General features: G+C 41.6%; 2 protein-coding genes across 5 annotated transcripts; one reads left to right on the forward strand and one right to left on the reverse strand.

The window, feature by feature from the left end:
• Positions 1–7590: 7590 nt before the first annotated feature.
• Positions 7591–16751, reverse strand: ttl (tubulin tyrosine ligase). The gene is made up of 8 exons (XM_010734523.3): positions 16025–16751; positions 15757–15835; positions 15415–15647; positions 15032–15167; positions 14674–14943; positions 13383–13526; positions 9376–12909; positions 7591–9334 (listed from the first exon to the last, which is right to left on the reverse strand). Exons 1-7 carry the CDS (start codon positions 16191–16193, stop codon positions 12711–12713), a joined length of 1230 nt encoding a protein of 409 aa, XP_010732825.3. The 5' UTR covers positions 16194–16751; the 3' UTR covers positions 7591–9334; positions 9376–12710.
• A 284-nt stretch (positions 16752–17035) lies between these two features.
• fignl1 (fidgetin-like 1) lies at positions 17036–20860 on the forward strand. 4 transcript variants are annotated; one of them, XM_027276003.1, is made up of 2 exons: positions 17036–17147; positions 18237–20860. In XM_027276003.1, exon 2 carries the CDS (start codon positions 18254–18256, stop codon positions 20198–20200), a length of 1947 nt encoding a protein of 648 aa, XP_027131804.1. In that variant the 5' UTR covers positions 17036–17147; positions 18237–18253; the 3' UTR covers positions 20201–20860. The 4 variants fall into 4 exon arrangements, with proteins under 4 accessions (XP_027131804.1, XP_027131803.1, XP_010732826.3 ...); XM_027276002.1 differs by lacking the exon at positions 17036–17147 and adding an exon at positions 17200–17413; XM_010734524.3 differs by lacking the exon at positions 17036–17147 and adding an exon at positions 17440–17639.
• The last annotated feature ends 983 nt before the right edge of the window (positions 20861–21843 follow it).

A 21843-nucleotide genomic window follows, 5' to 3' on the forward strand; every position in this document is an offset into this window, starting at 1 on the left:
AGAGTAGACCATTTACTGCAAACACACAGACAGTGATGCTTGCGGTAAGATGTCTACTGCTTAGCTATTACTGTTTGTGTATCCTGAGCAGTACAGTATTAACTGTACAACACAATCGCACACACACAGTGTAACTGACCAGTAGATATATTTTAACTGCAAAACAACACACCGACGTATGTCTGCGGTAAAGATGTCTACTGCTCAGTATACTGTTTGTATCCGAGCAGTACAGATATTTACTCACAACACACCCTCACACAAGTATCTAAGGCAGTAGAATATTTACTGCAAACCACACAGGACGTATGTCTGCGGTAAGAAATGTCTACTGGCTCAGTATACTGGTTTGTGATTTTGAGCAGTACAGATATTTACTGTACACACACAACGACACACACCAGTATATGGAGAAGTAGACACTATTACTGGCAACCACCCAGACGTATGTCTGCGGTAAAGATGTCTACTGTTCAGTATACTGTCTGTGTACTCTCGAGCAGTCACAGAGATTACTGACAACACACGCGCACACAGTATACTCAGTAGTTAAAGATATTTCCTACGACACATACACAGATATACTGAGCAGTAGACAATTTTACTGCAAAACCCACAGCAGTATGTCTGCGGTAAGATGTCTATCTCTCAGTTCATACTGTGTGTGTATCCTGCAGAAGTAGAGATCATTACTGTACACACAATGACACCACAAAGTTTTACTGAAACTAGTCACCTATTCTTACTGCAAACAACATAGGCAGTGTAATGTCTGGCGGTTAACGATGTTTACTGCTCAGTATACTGTTGTGTATTCACGAGCAGTTCACAGCTATTTGCTGTACACTACAACACACACAGTTATTAACTGGAGCAGTCGAAGACATTTACCTATTTACTGCAAACAACATTGGCAGTATGTCTGCGGTAAAGATGTTTACTGCTGTACGTATACTGTCTGTGTATCCGAGCAGTAACAGATATATTTACTGCACCACACACACCAGACAGTTTATTACCCAGATAGTACAGGATATTACTGCAGACACACACACACCACCAGTATACTGAGCAGTAGACATATTTAACTGCAAACACCAGACAGTGGTCTGCATTAGAGGAGTTCTACTGCAGTATACTGTTTGGTAGCCACGCAATACAGATATATTTACGTTACACACACACACAGCACACACACACAGTTAATAACTGCTCAGTAGTATAAGATATTAAACTGCAGCAGACACCAGTAATGAGGAACGGAGACATATTTACTCCAAAACACAGAACATAAATTCTGCGGTAAAGATTGGATCTACTGGCCAGTAACCTGGGTTGTTGTATCCCGAGCGTACATAAAGCTATTTCACTGTACAGACACCACACACGCACACACACAGTGTACTGAACAGTAGACCATATTTACTGCCAAACACACCGACAGAATGTCTGGCAATTAAAGCTGTCTCTGCCAGTATAACTGTTGTGTATCCCAAGCAGTAACAGCTGATTTACTGTACACAACACACACGCACTACACACAATTATACTCATAGTAGGATATTAAACTCTAGAGACACACACCGTAAACGAAGCAGGAGGACCTATATTTAATGCAAACACACAGACCTTTAGTTTCGGTAAAGATGTCTGACTGCTCAGTATACTTGTGTGTGGTATCAGAGCATTACAGATACTCTGTTTACTGACACAAAACACGCACACAGTATATTCAATAGTATGTGATATTTACGTAGACACACATCCAGTATAACTGATCTGTGAACTATTATACTGCAACACAAGACATATGTTCTGCGGTAACGATGTGTCTATTGCTCAGTATTCGCTGTTTGTGTAATCCCGAACAGTACAGATAATTACTGCACACACATTCCAGTATATTGAGCAGATAGAACATATTTACTGCAGATACACAGAACAGTATGTCTGCGTAAAGATGTATTTGCTCGTATACTGGTTTGTGTATCCTGGAGCAGTCCAGATTTACGTCACACACACTGCACGCAAACCCAACACCGTATACTGAGCGTAGCTAGATTTACTCTGCAACACACAGATAGTATGTCGAGGTAAAGATGTCTATAGGCTCAGTATACTGTTGTGGTATCCCGATCGGTACAGATATTTATGTACACACAACAAACACGCACACAGTATCTATCTAGTAGTATTGATATTACTGCCAACACACACAGTATACTGAACAGAGACATATTTACTGCAAACACACAGACAGTAATGTCTTTGCGGTTAAAGATTACTAAGCCCTCTCAGTATACTGGTTGTGTATCCCGAGCGTACAGATATTTACTGTACACACATGCCACACAGTTACTGAGGCTAGTAGACATAGTTTACTGCAACCACACAGACAGTTGTTGTGGTAAGATGGTCTACTGTTCAGTATAACTGTTTGTGTATCCCCGAGTCAGTACAGATATTTACTTACTCCACACGCACACAGTTAGACTCGGTATACAGATTTTCCTACATACACGCACACACAGTATAATGAGGCAGAGACATTATTTACTGCAAGAACCACAGCAGTATGATCTGCGGTAAAGATTTGTTCTATGCTTAGTAACTGTTGTGGTAGCCTGCAGCATACAGATATTTAACTGTTACACACATCGCCACCACACACAGTGTACTGAACAGTAGATATATTTACTGCAAACAACAGCAGTATGTTGCGGTAACAGATGTCTACTGTCAAGTATACTGTTGTTGTATCCGAGCAGTCACGATTATTTACTGGCACACCACACACGCACCACACAGTATACTAAGCAGTGAGACTATTTCCTGCAAACACAAGACAGTATGTCTGCGGTAAGTGTCTACTGCTACGATATACTGTTTTGTTGTTTGAGAGTACAGATATTTATGTTCACACACACGGCACCCACACACAGTATACTGAGAAGTAGACATATTTATCTGGCAACACCCAGAACCAGTATGTCTGCGGTAAAGATGTCTACTGTTCAGTATACTGTCTGTGTATCTCGAGGCAGTAAGATATTTACATGCACACCGCGCACCACAGTATAACCTCAGTAGTCAGATATTTATTACGAGACACAAACATACACAGTATACTGAGCAGTAGGACATTTTTACTGCAAACCACCAGACAGTATGTCTGCTGGTAAGTGTCACGGCTCAGTATACTGTTTGTTGTATCCTGAGAACGCTAGGAGTTATTACTGCACACACAAAATCACACACACCACAGTGTAACTGACAGTAGACATATTTACGGCAAAAACATAGGCAGTAGTCTGGGAAAGATGTCTACTGTCAGTTACTGTTTGTGTAGCCCAGAAACAGTACAGATATTCTGTCACACACAACACACAGTATACTGGAGCAGTAGACATATTTACTGCAAACAATTGGGCAAAGTGTCTGCGGTAAAGATGTTTACTGCTAGTATACTGTTTCGTGTATACGAGCAGTACAGATATTTACTGCACACACACACGCAGGACAGTTAACTACATGTAGTAAGATTTACTGCGGCAACACCCACCCATCACACGCTATACTGCGCAGGTAGACATATTTAACTGCAAACACACAGACAGTATGTCCTGCATAAAGATGTCATACTGCTCAGTATTACTGTTTGTGTATCCCAAGCATACAGATATGTACTGTACCACACACGACACGCACACACACACAGTTACTCAGTATCGAATAGTATAACTGAGAGACACCACAGTATGACTGAACAGGAGGGACATTTTACTGCAACACACACAGACAGTATGTCTGCGGTAAAGATGTCTACTGTCAGTCATACTGTTTGTGTAATCCCGAGCAGTACAGCTAGTTTACTGGTAGCCAAACACACGCCACACCCTACAGTGTCTGAACAGTAGACATATTTACTGCAAACAACGACAGTCATGTCTCTGCAATTAAAGATGTCTACTGCTCAGTATGACTGGTTTGGTAATCCCAAGCAGTTAACAGCTTTACTGCTACACACACACCGCACACAACACCAGTTACTCAGTAGTAGGATATTAGACTCTAGAGACACACACAGTATACTGAAACAGGAGACATATTTACTGCAACAACACAGACAGTATGTATGCGGGTAAAGATGGTCTACTGCTCAGTATACTGTTTGTGTATCCAGAGCATTACAGATATTTACTGTACAACGACAAACACGCACACAGTATATTCAATAGTATTATATATTTATTCAGACCAACACCTACAGTAATACTGAGCTCGTAGACGTATTTTTACTGCAAACACCACAGCCGTATTGTCGTGCGGTAACAGATGTCTACTGGCTCAGTAAAGACTGTGGTGTATCACCGAGCAGTACAGATATTTACTGGCACACACATACAGTATATTGAGCAGTAGACATCATTTACTGCAGATACAAAGACAGTATTCTCGGTAAAAGATATGTCTTCTGTCTCAGTAGACTGTTTGTGTATTTTCCTGAGCAGTCACAGATCTTTACTGTACCCCAAAGCGCAACACACACACCGTATACTGAGACGTAGCTAGATTTACTGCAAACAACAGCAGATAGTATGTCCGGCGGTAAAGATGTCGACTGGCTCAGTATACTGTGTTTGTTCCGAGCAGTACGATATTACTGTACACACAAACCCGCCAACAAGTATTCTCTAGTACGTATTCGATATTACGTGCAGGACACACACAGGTATACTGAACAGGAGAGACCATATTATGCAACACACGACATATGTCTGCGGTAAAGATGTCGACTGCTGCAGATCACTGTTGTGTGGTCCCGAGCGTTACAGATATTTACGTGAACACAATCACACAGTTATACTGAGCAGTAGACATAATTTACTGCAACACACAGACCAGTATTCTGCGGTAAAGATGTCTACTGCTCAGTATACTGTTTTTGTCTCTTGAGCAGTACAGATTATTATGTACACCAAACCCGCACACAGTATTCTAGTAGTATTGGAATTATTTATTGCAGGACACACACACGTATACTGAGCTGTAGACATATTTACTGCAAAACACACAGACATATGTCTGCTGTCAGAGTCACTGCCAGTATACCTGTTTGGGTATCCCGAGCAGTACAGATATTACCTGCAACACAACACAGTATATTGAGCGTAGACATATTCTTGGCAAACACACGATAGTATGTCTGCCGTTTAAAGATGTCTACTGCTAGTAATATGTTTGGTACCTGCAGCAGTACAATATTTACGTACCCACACACACAACACATCAACCAGCCTGATACTGAGCAGTTAGACATATTTCTTGCAAGTGCAAACACAACCGAAGACCCTATAGGTCCTGCGGTAAAGATGTCTATGCTCAGTATAACTGTTTTTGTATCCCGAGCAGTACAGATATTTACTGACACACAACAAACACGCACCACAGTATTTCAGTAGTATTGAGATTTAACTGCAGACCCACACACAGTGATATGAGCTGTAGACATATTTTTACTGCAACACACACAGGCACAGACAGTATGTCTGCGGTAAAGTTGTCTACTGCTCAGTATACTGTTTGTGTATTCCAAGCAGTACAGATATTTACTGCACACACACACAGTATACTGAGCAGTAGACATATTTACTGCAAACACACAGATAGTAGATCTGGGGAGGCTGGGTGACTGTCTGAAGGAGGCATAGCATCAAACTGAAGCCCACTGCATCTGTCCTCGTGCATAGGGGGCTTGAGTTTTTAAAACGTGATGTCATCACGCTCAGGTAGCATTTGGTGACGTAAAAAAACAGCTGCAGTGTTGGAGGCTGGTCAGTATAAACTAATTTTCCTGAAGCTCCCACACTGATAAAACCTGATTTCAGTCAATAAAAATATTTTTCATCGCAACACACAGTTTAATAACAGAAATGGCACAAGAAATGAATCAGTAACTGTTCTGAGATCAGTATGGCTCCCTCTGTTTGGAGTTCCTTTGAGTTGTTGTGGGATTCACCTTTTCAGCTGTGTTCATAAACGGAATCAACAAAATGTTATTTGATATAAATGGAGCGTGTATTTACCACATATAGGAGGAGGGAGGACTAAAGTAACATCAACTTCTGTGGGTTTTCTCCAGGTGCTCTGGTTCCCACACACGTCGAAAGACGGCCGGAGAAAAAAAAGGTTTTAGTCCCCTACATCAAAAACAAACAAACAAAAAAATCAAAGTTCAGATATTGTTATATTTTGCAGAAACTTCATCTGTCTGTGTCTTATCTCCATTTAGGATTACATTACAGAAACATGTCTCCTAAAATTATTATAGGATTTGAATTTAGCTGTTATATCCTAACTGAAGATTACAATGTAATATTCATTCAAATATTTAATTATTTCCACAATCAATTGTTTATGCTAACTAAATTTTTGTCCTTCACAGTCATCGACAACTGAGAAATTCATCGAAGGGTTATTTTTTTTAAGCAATATTACAACTGATTCACCCATTAACAATACAAACTAACTAAAACATGAAATTAATACGTAGAACGCCTCAGAATCTTACATATGGCACCTACAAAGGTATAGTTATGGTATTTTGAAGTGGGGTTGTATGAGCTACTTCCACCTAGAGTAGAGAAGTAGAGCCATGCACTGCTGTGGACAGGATCAGCAGAAAAACACTTAATTTGGTGCTAACTTTAAAACATTGTGTGTTTGGTATCAATAGATTCATTGCAATCTTAAAATTCAGAGGGTTAGAAGTAGGCCAAATAAACAAAGAACTGTGGAGGAGAATAATTTCAATATTTCCATCATAGTGATCGATAGATCGTAGAGTCTAATTCAAATCAAACCTTTGCTTCTATTTTTTACTTCCAGATGAGGTGACTTTTGTTGTTCTGACTTAATCCAGTTAAATTAGTTTGAATCTTCATTACAGACTAACTACAACTAACTCACTACAGCCTAATTACGCAGATGCCTTCTCCTCTTAGGCTTCAATCACGTTAACACAGGGATGAAATCTTGGGAAGACTGAAAAAGTAACACAGTAGGACAGACACAAAATCCCTCAGAAATCATTTACTTCCATTTCTATTTTGAGTAAAAAAAAATATATATATATAAGAAAAAAATTGCCTCATCTAGTGGTTATCTTCTTCTTGTGGTCTTTGTACAGAATGACAGACTAAAATAAGCATTCATGGAGCACTCAGTCATTTGAAAAATACAAGTATTCTCCTTCTCTTTGTGGTAATAATCTGTGAAATTGCTGCAACTGCTCTGTTGTCCTCCTGCTGCTCCACACCAACCCTCTGGATGAAGCTGACTGAATCAGTGACAGAAAAACCTGTTAGTGTACTGAATGTGTGCTGTCCCATTGACTGCTGTGACTGCTGCTCATTGCTGCTCTCCTCCAGGTGGAGGCGCTGTAGGACAAACAAACACAAGTGGTTTCTGGAGGTTTTTCATGGCAACAAGAAAATCCAAAGCAGTGATGAAGCTGTGGAACATAGAAAGAGCTTGTTGTTGAGCGTGTGTGTTGTCCCAGCTGTTTGTTGAACAGTACAAAGAGTGTAAAAAGACTGGGTCCCGCTGTGTTACTCAGGCTGCACTACAGCGTCTATTCACAGGCGCGATCCCACTACTGAGCGGCACGGGGGCTTTGACCTGCTCCGTTTCCGACCTGGGCCGGTGCACCCCTCCTTAGACGACCTGGTGGTCCCGGGCTCCCCCAGGAGCACCATATCGATACCGAACTTAGTGCGGACACCCGATCGACATAGTCCGCTGCAGCTCAGAGCTCCTGAGCTCAAGCGATCCGCCAGCCTCAGCCTCCCGGTAGCTTGGATTACAGGCGCGCGCCACCGCACCCGGCAGCATCTGTCCTCGTGCATAGGAGGCTTGAGTTTTTAAAACGTGACGTCATCACGCCCAGGTAGCATTTGGTGACGTAAAAAAACAGCTGCAGTGTTGGAGGCTGGTCAGTATAAACTCATTTTCCTGAAGCTCCCACACTGATAAAATTTGATTTCAGTCAATAAAAGTTATTATCACTGTCTTTTAAAATGCTGTCATTCAGTAAAATTAAACTCCAGCATCAACAGTGAAACCAAAACACTGAATCTACTATAACTGTGAAATGAAAGAACAGGTCTTTACAGCAGCTGGAGCAGTCCTGCAGACATCACTGAGTCTAATTCATTCATAGATTTGTACACAGTTTGTTAGATCAGAAATAATTCACACACTGGTTTAACAACAGAACATGGCGCAAGAAATGAATCACAGTAACTGTTCTGAAATCAGTATGGCTCCCTCCGTTTGTCATTAATCTATAATAAAACCAGCCACTAAGTCCCAAAATAACAATCCCAGAGTTCCTTTGAATTGTTGTGGGATTCATATTCATATATATACACTTTGTATACATGTATGTTTGTGTTCAGGAAGGCTCATATTCACTGTGACAGACATGGTTCCGATACTTGGAGAAGCAGTGCAGTGCTCCTTTGGAATGTTGTAGCAGTCCTCTACCACTACATTTACCCCAGATGCAGCTTCATAAAAGCAGATACATACCTAACAGGAGTCATTCTTTGAGTGGAATAACACTTCAATCATTCACTAACATTTGTTTCAGTCAGACGACTCACAACTGGAATGTTTTATTTCAGCAGCAGAGTACAGTTAGTGATTTAACCCCAGGTTGGTCCTTTCTGTGTAGAATTTACACGTCCCCCTCATGTCTTTACGGGTCTCCCCAGCTTCCTCCCACAGTCCAAAGACATTCAGGTGGATAGATGATTCCAAATCAATCCAAATTCAGGCTCATCTATATCCACACCTGAAGAGATCCAAAGTGGTCAGTTGAGTTTGACAGATGGCTCAGTATTCTTTTTTTTAATTTCTTTTTTTACTTTGTTTATTAAGCTTTTCTCATAGTATAACACAGACAAACAAGAACACTCAGAGAAATCCCTGTCCCGAAAAGTAAAAATAAAAAATATTTAGATAGATTAATAATAATAAAGTGAGTACATTTAAGACAATGTATGTTAAGTATGTTGTAAAAAAAGACATATATGAATATAAAAAGGAAAAGTGTTATAGAAAACAGAACAAACAAATAAACAAACAAAAAAAGCAAAAAAAACAAAAAATTTTTTTAAAAACATTAGATAAGTGCAGTATGTACTGAATAGTATTTAAGTGGGTTATCATCTAAACACAACAAAGTCAGTGGTTGTCCTAATTAACTTGTTGTTAACTAATTAAACAGCGGACGGTTGATGGGGCAGGGGGCAATAGACACCTCCAGGACCTCGGAAAGTTGGGGCAGGGGGCAATAGACACCTCCAGGACCTCGGAAAGTGTTATGAACACCGAAGTCCAGTAGGTCGTCAGTTTGGAGCAGCTCCAAAACGTGTGGAAATATGAGGATGGGGTCATTTTACAGCGGTTGCATGCTAGATCTATGTCTGGGAATCTTACTGATAGCTTCTCTTTGGTCCAGTGAGCTCGATGCAAGATTTTGCACCGTGTTAGTCCATGCCTTGCACAGATAGAGGAGGTGTGAAAGATGGCTCAATATTCTGAGTGGTTTTGTGAGTAATCTGCTTCATTCACAACTCTGTTTTAGGCTTTTGTTTATATTTTTCATATTTATGTTTTGTGTGTTTTCCTTTAAGAGATTGATACACATACAATATGTAGCAATGACATATGAATATTAACTATTGAAACGGATACAAAAGAAACTCAAAATAAATTGAAACATTTATTCCAGGGCTGTTGTATTGATTTTTGTGGTACAGATCGATCCCTCTTCTGTTGACACACCTCAGGAATGATAGGAAGAGATCTCATTATATGTCAACAGTTGCTTATTGAATTGATTTAAGTAATGCATTAAAGCATATGTTTGTATTTGTAGCCACTCAGTTTATCTTACCCACAAGCTGCAGTCATGGTCCAGAAACACTCGACTTCTCTTGGATTGCTGCTTGATCTTGAGGCCTATATATATAAATTACAGTGTGTCTGGGATGTGTTTAACTGAGCATAGCAAAAACACTTGAAGCAGGAGGAAATCAATTGAACCATGCAAAGCAGAAATGTACACTTGACAGAAGCTTGACAATAGTAATGTTGTTTTATTCTAGTAATATTGTTTCTGATAAAGACAAATGTTCATGCAAGATTTTGGATAAAACATTACCTAACAAAAAAAGAAAAGAAAACACAGCACAGACATCCATCTGAATATGAGTCTTGTTTTTAGATCATGTTGGCCTGATAATATCCAGATTACAGCAACTACAAAACATCATTTGACACTGAAAACACAGCATGAATTGGATCTTTGGTAAAGATGAGGAAATCCAGGAGAGATATGATGAGTCAGACATGCAGAGAACTCTGAATAGAAGGAAATGACATCGTAATATTTAAAAGAGGTCTAATAATGAATAAGGAAGATTCACTTCAATACAAACATACAGATGAAGGTGCGTTTAAATGCTGGAGGTCCATTGCTTCTTGTCATAAATATGCAATTCCCTCTAAGGCACCCTTCCCTTTGATGGAAAGACATTTCCCTACAAATTGAATAAAAGGAAATACTGATAGTTCGTTTTTGATGCAGACATTTTTAACTCATTTGCCAACACAATCATGAAATGAGTAACCATTTTTCTGCTAATATCTGCCAAACTTTCAAACACCATTTCAGCTGCAGCAGGTCTCTGTAATACATCACAGAAATAGATACGTCATATCTTCTTAGTGACTTGTGACTAGTGCCCTGTTTCTTTAAAAACGAACAAGGTTGAATTCATCGCCATCACCTGCTTGAACTCCTCCATCTTTCTGTCCTTCCACCACGTACATATCCTTCATTTATCCTTCAGTCATCTTGTAAACACAAATACACAGTGATTAAAAACATAAATAAATGCTGATGGTGTCCCTTAACTCACATGGGAAGCAAAGCCTTACACATTTGAACTAAAAACAGAAACAGCAGGGTTTATAACATTATAGTGACTTATGGTGTGTTTAAACGAGCCCCTGTACACACAGCAGTTGAATAAACTACCCAGCGTGCAGCTGTCATAAATTTTGAGCAAATTTTGAGTCTCACCTCTAAAGAAAAACTAAACACTCCTTTCTAACAAACAGTAACATAACACACATTTGACACAAGTTAAACCTCTAATGTCTCGTCTACTCACAAGGAGATTTTAGTCAAAGTAAAAGAACTGAAATATATATATAAAAGGACCCCATGAAACAAAAACAAAAACAAAAAAAAAGTTGTTAATGAAATGCTGCTATGATAAAAACAAGAGTGTAGAGAGCATGTCAGACAGTAACTGAAGGAGAGGCAGTGACGAGATGAACACCTGCGTGTGTACACTGTGACCTCCTTACAGCCACTGGCTGTCCGCTGACTTTTCTTTGGTAGCAACACGAGACAAAGTATGAAGTAAGCTTGTGTGTTTTTGGTCTCCATCGGCTCTTTTATCGTACAAGCAAATATGTTCAGTTTCATGGGGTCTTTAAATGCTTTTAATAATCAATAACACACTTTGTACAGTCTACTCTACTTCCATGTCAACAGTTCAAAAACATAATCCACACACATACACACACACACACACACTTATTGACAACACTTTACAATGACAGTCTAGCTTTTCATCCGTCAGAAATAAAACACTGACACTGGGGCAGCTCTGTACAAACTGGGGCAAAAGGTGCTGTTTGGGGGGCTTGTATGAGGATGCATACTACTACATGCTTTCACACAAACATGCTTTCTTCAAATGACAAATAAAACATCTTCAGTTGGACTATTTTGTTAAGAATTTGTTGAAAACAGCTAATACTTTTCCTCTCCTTCTCTCTCCTCTGTCATAAAGAGGTCAAAGGTCAGGGAGACTCCAGCAGAACATAACCTGGGTTATATCAAGGACAGTGTCCCTGTTTATTTAGGCCACCCTGAATGTGAATATTCTGTGGCCACACGGTCAAGTTAAGAGTTTAGCTCATCCGACACATTTCTTTAGTGTTAGTCTTTTTATGTTTAAACATATTTAGCTCTATTCTTGATCACATTCCTCACTGAAACTGAAACAATAACTAATAATTTTTAAAAAAGATTAAAAATGAGAAACATGTCTGATGTCATCTGAAATATCGCGGAATCTGTTTTACGCTAATTCTTGTGGACTGATCGTGACCGCATTGACTTGATAGAGCAACAGTGCAAAGGCTTATAGAACAAATACATGTCACAGTAACAGAGCAAGCTAACTGGCAGTCTTTTTAAGGGAGCGTGGCTGGAAATGTAAGGCACTACAGTCTCAGTTGGAGCGTCTCTGCATCCTTCAGTACTCCATTAATCTGCTTGGGGAGAAACCGGTGGTGGAACTGAAATGGAAGAGCGTCTGTCCTCATTCACAAACTCCCAGAAAGTTTGTTGATCCATTCAGAACCGTCCTCACATTCATAATATGCATAATCAGAAGAGCAGACATTATTTCTGTGGTAAGACTCCCCACAGGTACGACAAACAAGGTACAATTCGAGGTTTGGCTCGCTGGCATGTGCTACTCTTCAGGTAGAGTTTGGGAGTGAGGACAGAGCATGAAGAAGCTTCTAGTACGGAGGAGATGAGGGGAATATTTGTGTGCTTACAGTCGAGTGAAAGGACCCACGTTAAGAGGCCCTCGCAGTTTGGGAGAGGAGCAGGAGTTGGTGCTGAATGTGGAAGAGGGGGAGGAGGAATAAGGAGAAGAGGAAGCAGATGAAGAGTCACCGCTGCTGTTCAGGGCGAAGACACTGGAAACGGCCACATCCACGATACCTTGACACAGCTCTGGATACAGTTTCCTGGTGGGGGAGGGATAATAAAGTGTCAGCTTTCCCTCACAGTTGTGTTATCGATTGAGTTCAGATAAAGTCTAATGGAAACACACAGCTAGCTGTGACTGATTTAATATCTAGCATGGGAAAATAAGGACACTTTTACTTTAAAAAAAAATTTCACTTAAGAGTCAAAGATCCGAAAATATAAATTCAGGAGTTAAGAGTCAAATATTTAGCAATAAAACAGCAGATATATTTTCAAAGATTTCCTAACAAATATTCCAACATTTCACACAGGACATTTATAGATAATTAGGTGAATAGATTAAACGCTTGTCTTCCCCATATTCTAAACAGAAGCTAAAAAAGTTTGTCTAAATGTAGCCTGGAGGAAATGTGAATAGGAGAAAAAGTACAAAGTTGCAAGATGCACAGCTGGGGAAGTAAAACTGAAAGAGATGCTGAAAAACAATGAATGATCCACGAATGTTACTGACTGTGCGCAGGCTGGAGCTCCGTTGATCTCGATGAGCCAAACTTTGAAGCTCTCGTCCACCATGAAGTCAAATCCAAAGAGCTGGAAGCTCTGGTAGGACAGGTGCTTGGTGCTGATTGTTGGCTCAATACACGTCAGACAGCTCCTGTAAAACCAGACAGTGAAATCATTCTCAGTCATCTGACTGTTGATAACAGAGACATAGACAGCCTCGTGCTGTGTGCTAATTCATCAGGAACATTTCAGGTCAGTGAACTTTAGAGACCTTGACTGGATTTAAACGGGAAATGCACAATAAAGAAGCTTATTTTTGATGATGGTAATGGTAGCATCTATTTGACATCATAGTCAGATTTTCACAGTAATAATAATTAAAGAAGAGAAAATGCAACTTAAATGTCTAACTAAGATGTAACACACCACAATAACTAATACTAAATACTACATGTGTACTAATAATACTGCTCTGTGATTCTTAAGAATACAACTCTGGAGCTTCAGATGCTGAGATGTTTTAAAAGAAACATGAATAACTTTACTGTCACTCATATTTGACTCATTATTAACAAGAATAAGGATCTATAGCCGTATCTGCGAGGCTGCACCTGAGCTAAATGCTCACAATGATCATGCTTGCATGTTGGTTGGAATGTTCACTGTGTTAGTTTAGGGCCTTAAATATCTGCAGTACATTTCAAGGCAAAAATCACATATTTGTCGAGATATTTCAGTGAACTACAAATGTTGACCTTATAGTGGTATTAAGGGGAAAGTTTAGTGGGTCATCAAAGTCAGTCGGCTTCATCCTTCATCCATGTCTGTACGACGTGGTCGACCAAAGCCTTTCCGAGAGCGATGCCAATAGCATGCCTCAAAATGCTGCATGTGCCTTAAGGGTGACTTTGAAAGCTGAAGTACCTGGCAAATTAATTCTGTGGTTTTATTTTTAGTCAACAATCCTATCAGAGTTCTACAAAGAGAATATGATGTGATGCTGTGGAGCAGACATGCCCTCAAACTACAACTAAAGTGTCTCATCTCATTTCTCTTGTTTGTATCCAGCTATCCAAAAGAGTCAAATGTATCTGAGCACCCGAGTAACTTGAACATGTATTTACTTACACTGTCATCTAGGACAGATATGACTTGACAACTCAGGCGGCATTTTTAGCATTTGGGTCTGGAAAATGCCAGTCTTGCCTCAGTGATATAGTATAACGCTGATATATGTAAATATATGCTTCCTATGAGAGGAGATCTAAAAACAGCAGTATAAAATATGAAGGACCTACTTTATGATCTGCTTGATCTGAGGTAATATGGTGGTCTCCAGGGTGACATTGTGAGTCTTCAGCAGGTACAGTCTGAACTCATCAAAGAACATCTCGTTCCCCTCCTCGTATCGTCCGTAGTTCTGGGAGTGCTCCTTCTGGATGCAGTGATTGGTCAGGTGGCTCGTCATGTCCTGTAGGTCAGAGCTGTTGTAGGGCTCTGAGGAGGTCCGCAGCACACCCTCCCGGTATAAATAGATGTTGTACTGATGGTCCACTAACACCCAGCTCCTAGCAATGATATGACACAAAAGACTCACTTATAAAGTCCAGACAGACTAACATCTCTGTGGGTTTGGGAGAAACATAAAAGACTTGCCTGATGTCAAACTTCCGATGTCCCGGCTCCAGAAGCAGAGGTTTCTCAAGATACTTCTGTATAACATGAACCTGTCCCTGATTATCAATGTACTCCAGCAGCTGATTAGCGTCATGGGATATCAAGATACCAGCACCTGTTGCGATAAAACCAGATATGTTAATGTGTTATAAACACCACCTGCCTCGCGCTCCGTCCAAACAGCAGACAACACAAGCAGTAATCGCGTCAGGGAGAAAACAGCTGCTTTTAACAGAGCTCAACTTTTCTAAATAGCTCTTTGATTGAAGTTAATATCATTTAAGAAGACATGAGACTCTTCAAGAGGAGAAGAAGAGGCTAACTTGGATTTAAAGCAGTGAAACATGGCTCATAGATTTCACCTTTAGCTCCAGCAGATGACTTGGCTATCCACACTGTGCCCTCTCCACTTTCTTTTTTAGAGTTATAGGAGGCCAAGAAAACTTCCCGCTCATCTGTCTTGGGATTATTCTTCAGATGGCTAATGCCATTTGTAGCTGGAGCAACCGGGGTGTTGAGGTTAGTCGGATATATGATGTAAGATTCCGGGAACCAGTTAGAGGAGTCGGACAGCTCCGGGCTGGTCTTTATTAGCCTGATGGTAAAGAGGGGAAATGGTCAGCTAATTGCAATTTCAATAATGCATATGCAGAAAAGCCAGAGTGAAGACAGAACATATGGATTTTTAAAAGACAGATACACACTTGACCAAAGACGCCTTCCTGCAGAGCTTGTCTGCTCCTCTGTAGTAATTCACCAACTGCATCAGTCCTGGCTCGTGACCTGTGAAGTCCACATTATTATAAAAATGCATCCAAACAGCCACATGTGCACATCCAAACGAGAGACAAACTCTTTCCACATGACGCCAGAGCGAGACAAGGCTGCACAGTCACAGCAGCTGTCTGCTAAATATAGCCCCAACATACTCTGCTGTCTGCATCATGAGAGATAACAAAGAGCATCCTTTACCTAGACGTCCAAAGGGCAGTCTGTTCCGTTCACCAAGCATTAAGTTGAATCTGGGATTGTCTCTTTTCAGCCTCTTCCATTGTCCAGTGGAGACGAGGATTTTGGAAACTTCTGCATAAACAGAGCTGTTGTCGTCGCGGGTGACAAAGGTGTACATCGGGGAAGTCATAACGCTACTACGAGGGGGGGTGTATAATAGAAACGACTGGGTGTGTAAATAACTTAGCTGTCTGGCTAGTTACGAGGCTATCTGGTTGGCACTGCAGCAGACAGACCGTTCAGGGTTATCTCCTCTGTCCGTGCCATGAGTCAGTCATATCCTCTCTCCGCTCTTCCCTTTTTAACTCACTCTATTTTTCAGAAGTTTGAAGCTAACATGTGTTTATATGAAGCATAACAACACGTGAAGGATAGCGCGTTAATGTTGCTCAGCATGCAGGGTTTCCTCAGTAACCCCCAGACAAGGGTGTGACTGACTGCTGCTGCCGGCTCCTGGGGCTGGTCCCGTCTGGATTCATTTACATCCCGTCTCCGGTTTAGCTACAGCTAACGCACTGCGACCACTATGAGCAGCTATCCGGGAAACTTTTCCGGTCTCCCGCCCTCAAACACAAAGACTTTAATATTAAATACAGACAAATGTTAACTAACTGCCTAGTTGGCTACACAATATCACAAACGCAGCTTATTTTCCCACCGGCGGCGTACGCTCCTCTGAACCTCTGCAGCCGCTGTCATCCACTGTCGACGGCATAAACAAAAAGCTCCACGGTTGTGGTTAGTGTAGTTTACGCGAACACTGATACCACAGGTATTTGACACTTAACTGTTTCTTATATATTATAAAAGTAAATCAACACAACCTGGAGTACAATTTCTGCATAATAATTATTCTTTAAAGGACAATTGATGTCGAAATTCAGCGCGTGAGTGAATTTCAACAACGTTCGTACTGCATTTCCCAGAATGCAACACGATAAAGCGACTGTCTCTTCGTCTATACAGAGTGGCCACAAGATGGCGTCGTAGACCTCGCAACAAGTGAGCAGCTCGGAGTTTAATGTTGAAACCAAAGTTCAGAGGAAATAAGTTTAAAACTGAAGAAAAGGTTCTCTCTCTCTGGGTGAGACTGCGTCGTAGTTTTTAATCCATTATCCACAGCCGAAAGGTTTCACGTGGAAGTTGATGGAGTGATAATAACACATCAAACAGAGAGTGAGCAGTCTCTGGGCGAAGCTGGAGGATAAATGGAGCACTCCCTAGTCGTGACAAGTTTTGGGTCCCATTCCAATATGTTTAAATAAGTTATTTGCTTCCGCTTGTTCTCTATTATTTGTATATCTTCAATCAAAAATCGTCGTGTTGTCGCTTAAATGAGGACAAATTAAGGTCAGTTTTGGTTTTACATTCGGTGGAATCGATGACGAGAGACAAATTTAGTTTTTCGGTGAACGAATTGGAACGTGGCAGGAAGTGGTAAGAAACTCGGGGCGCGAAAAACTGCACGGCGAGTGATAATACAGCGACTTAGAACAAGGCGACGGTGTAAAACTTGTGTTTGCAGTGTGGCACACATTTACATTTAGCATATTATCATAAGAAGATATCACTAAGAGTAAGTGACGTCATTCACCCTCAGTATTGTGGCCTGTCGTGTGTCGCTGTTTGTCAGTAGCAGGTCCTGTCCATAGACTGTTTATATCTGCATGTCATGGAGGATAGGCTTGATAACCTAGAGGACACCAGAGCAGCTTTGTCAGTGAACTTCCCTCCACTACAGCTACATAACCATCAAATTCACTAGATATTTGTCAGAGCTGTCCACCACTCATCCTGTGTAAACAGGTGCATATTGTTCTCTCTTGTCTTTGTGTTTGCATGGAGTCTAACAGAGCGTGTTTTTTAAACTGAGGAGTTTCAAAGACATGTACATTTACCAGGCAGGGATGCTAATGAATGACATCCAGCCCTCTTGGAGCTCGAACCATACTATTGATGAACTGTCAGGATATCTCAGCGTCTGCAGCTGGTTTAAAATATGCTCTTCTAAGTTATGAGATCAATGCTATATCAGTGGATCCCTGTGTCATATAGCCATACATGTCACAGAACTGTAACCTTTTTGTACGGGTATGGGTCAGGGGTGATGTGTGCCTCGGCTTGTACTGAGGTCATGTATTTTTAATAACTTTTGTCTCCTCTCCCTCACCAGACTGGAGCAGGCCAGGCATGAGTGGAGCACACCTGGACGAATGGCAGAGGAGGTCCTTTGACATTTCATCTGGCAACTGTACACCCGAACAGACGGCCGATGCCTACCGGGCCCACATTCTCTCCATTCAGTATGCATGGGCAAGTTCCCAGCTCTCTCAGGCCGGCATGGCCAGCCTGCTCAGGACCTACTCGGAGCGCTATGCCGCAGTGCTGGACTCAGATGACCCCCGCACAGGGCTTAACAACTATGCAGAGAGTGCTCTGCATCTGGCCCGCAGTCAGAGGAACTACAGTGACAAATGGGAGTCCTCCCTGACCATGGAGAGTGTGCTGGAGCTGCCTTGCGTGCAGAAGATGATTCAAGCAGGGACAGGTGGAGGAGGCTCCCTTGTGGCACCAGGAGATGTTGACATATCTGTGGGGCAAGAGAACAGAGGCAGCTCCCTGTCTGCTGCCTTTAGTGGAGTCAGGTCAGAGGCTGCTTTGTTCAAACCCATAGGACCACCACAACCTAAAACAGAGGTTAACATTACAGCCAGTAATCCTGCTGCTAATATAACGTCAGAGAGGCCCAGAGGTTGTGATGGGATCTCAGGAAATCCAAACTCCTTCTCCCGACCTCCAGCCCGACCACAGTCTGTGTTTAGTCATCCTACTTCAGTTCCTCCACAGGGAAACCCTGGCCCTGCAGCAGGCACGCAAAACCATCAGTCGTCCTTCTTCTCCACCTCCAACCCATCTAAGCGCAAGAATTTCTACAACACAGATGGAGGGGATGTGGGCAGGGGACAACACGGAGGTCAAGCAGGTACTGACCCACGAGCAGGAAGCAACTTCAAAACTGCACGCGAGCAGTTCATCGTTGATCAACATAAAAAACATTCCCATCAATCCCAGAGAGGTCAGACCGCTGGGATGGCTGCAACTGTGAAGAAGTCTCTGGGTGCTAACAGACCTCGAGGTACATCCTCTAAATTTGTGTCACCTGTTCCACGACAGGAGGAGGAGGAAGGTGGGACGAGTCATAATTCTAATCAGGAACCTCAGATCCTGGATGAGCGTCTTAAAAACTTTGAGCCAAAGATAATCGAGCTCATCATGAGTGAGATCATGGACCACGGGCCTCCTATTTCCTGGGATGACATAGCAGGCCTGGAGTTTGCCAAAACCACCATAAAGGAGATTGTGGTTTGGCCAATGCTGCGACCTGACATCTTCACTGGCCTCCGTGGTCCACCCAAAGGCATCCTGTTGTTCGGCCCCCCAGGCACTGGAAAAACTCTGATAGGAAAATGCATAGCTTGCCAATCAGGTGCCACTTTCTTTAGCATCAGTGCTTCATCGCTCACATCTAAGTGGGTGGGTGAAGGAGAAAAAATGGTGCGAGCCCTGTTCGCCATCGCCCGCTGCCACCAGCCTGCTGTCATTTTCATCGATGAAATTGACTCACTGTTGTCCCAGCGGACAGACGGGGAGCACGACTCATCACGCAGAATAAAGACAGAGTTCTTGGTTCAGCTGGATGGGGCAGCCACAGCAGCTGAGGACCGCATCCTAGTGGTGGGCGCCACCAACCGGCCTCAAGAGATAGACGAGGCTGCCCGACGACGCCTAGCAAAGCGGTTATACATCCCCCTGCCTGAGGCAACCGCCCGATGGCAGATAGTTTCTAACCTCATGTCACAAGAGAAGAATCAGCTGAGGGAGCAAGAGCTGGAGAGTGTGGTGACAGCGACTGAAGGCTTCTCAGGGGCTGATATGACTCAGCTGTGCAGAGAGGCAGCGCTGGGGCCCATCCGCAGCATCCAGCTCACTGACATCGCCACTATCACTGCAGATCAGGTGCGACCAATCCTGTACACTGACTTCCAGGAAGCTCTGAAGACGGTACGACCCAGTGTCTCATCAAAAGACTTGGAGCTGTATGAAGAGTGGAATAAGACATTTGGATGTGGACGTTAAACCTGACTCCTTACCGGCATTATCCTCTACCTCTGTTAAAGTTATGGATGTTATTTTGTTATGTTATTCTCAAGTTGGAGTTTAGATAAACAGTTCAGCTCTGGACAAATCCTAAATACTGTCTTTATTGAACACAGAGCACACAGAGTTCCTGGATCAACATCACTGTGACAGTCTAATCAAAAAGCTCCACAAATATTGTTTTCTAAATGCTGAGATGTGTGTTAGATACTGAGCAGGTGTATCTGTTATTTTGTCCACCCCCTCTGTGTCCACTTGGTCGTTTTAGTTCATCTCTTTGCAGCCGTTGCGTAGCCGTTTGCGCAGCTGTTTTGTGATTCATTAACACCGGTCTTTAATTACACCTGGAATAGAAATACAAACACATCAGCTGAAATAAGTGAACTGTGGGTTAACTCAGTTTTGAATGTCTAAAATGTGGATGCATCCTTGTTATCTTTATTCTTATTCACAGTCATCTTTGTGGTGACAGCTGTGTTAATAGCTCCCAGCTGTTTGCATTATGCATTGAACTAATTTTTACAGCCAGGCTGATTTGTTTAAATGTTCATTTTACTGTAGCTTTTTGTTTTGATGTAAACATGAGGCACCATGTTGTGTTCAGATGAAACAATGACATCTGTTTAAATTCATTCATAGCTGTTGGCATCCTTTTTGTAATATTTTTAGCATGAACAAGACATTCTCACCTATATCATATACGGTTTATGTTCAGACTGAGTCATTGCTTCAGTTTGTTTCCATTAATTAAATTCCTAAAATTGTATTTTTTCCTAATAAAAAAATAAAACTTTAAATGTCTGTGTTTGTCCTTAAAATTGAAACAAATAATTAGTAAGTTTATCTCCAGAGTGTTGTGGTATTTTCCCACCCGGTCCTCCTCCCCGTCTAATCCACAGAGGGCAGTATGATCACTTTGTTAAAAACTCTTATTTGCACAACTCTGTGACATTTCGCCTGAAGTCTGGTTGTCCTGAAATGTTCCTGAGGCTGGATGTGCTAATCATATCCGAGGAAGTTGGGCAACACCGAGAGGATTCATGGCCTCATGCTTAAAAAAATGCTCTGAAAACTTCACTTTTGCTTTGCCTCCCTTCCTGTTTGTGATTAAGACAGTCATGGACTCAACAGGAAAGTCTGTTACTGAAATACATCCTTTTTATTAGACAATAAGTGTGAGTACAATACCTTTTTATTTTAGTACTGATCTTAATCCACAGGGTTCATGGCTGGTCTAGATGTATATATTTCAAACTGTCCAGTGTATTTCTCAGCAATCATTAATGAATAAGATGGCCTCTTACTCTCTTCACACAGCAGAAACTGTGTTAATCCATCGCCAAGTGGTCATCTGAGATTCTTAACATTGTTGATATGTTTTGAGCTGAATGCCTCACTGGTCAGACATAGACTGCCAGTGAAGAGGACCATTATAGATTGTGGACACATTAAATGAAATTCTCATGTAAAATGAATGAAGCAATCTTTGAAAATCTGGAAGACCATGAAAAAAGACTTTCATTTATTTTTCATCTTTTTGTCAAGTTGCTGATAAATATTTCAGATGTGTGGTTGGCCTCTGTATCCAAACTTTGTTGAATTAGCCAGCGCTGAAAGTAGTC

This window comes from Larimichthys crocea, unplaced genomic scaffold, assembly GCF_000972845.2.
Source record: "Larimichthys crocea isolate SSNF unplaced genomic scaffold, L_crocea_2.0 scaffold271, whole genome shotgun sequence".
NCBI classification, from domain to species: domain Eukaryota; kingdom Metazoa; phylum Chordata; class Actinopteri; family Sciaenidae; genus Larimichthys; species Larimichthys crocea.

Excerpts from the sequence above, each read along its gene's own strand:
- ttl (XM_010734523.3), bottom strand. The coding sequence starts at position 16,193 with ATGACTTCCCCGATGTACACCTTTGTCACCCGCGACGACAACAGCTCT. Across the intron at positions 15,836-16,024 it reads ACTGCCCTTTGGACGTCTAG|GTCACGAGCCAGGACTGATG; the intron begins GTAAAGGATGCT and ends TGGACTTCACAG. Across the intron at positions 14,944-15,031 it reads CATCGGAAGTTTGACATCAG|GAGCTGGGTGTTAGTGGACC; the intron begins GCAAGTCTTTTA and ends TATCATTGCTAG.
- fignl1 (XM_027276003.1), top strand. The coding sequence starts at position 18,254 with ATGAGTGGAGCACACCTGGACGAATGGCAGAGGAGGTCCTTTGACATT.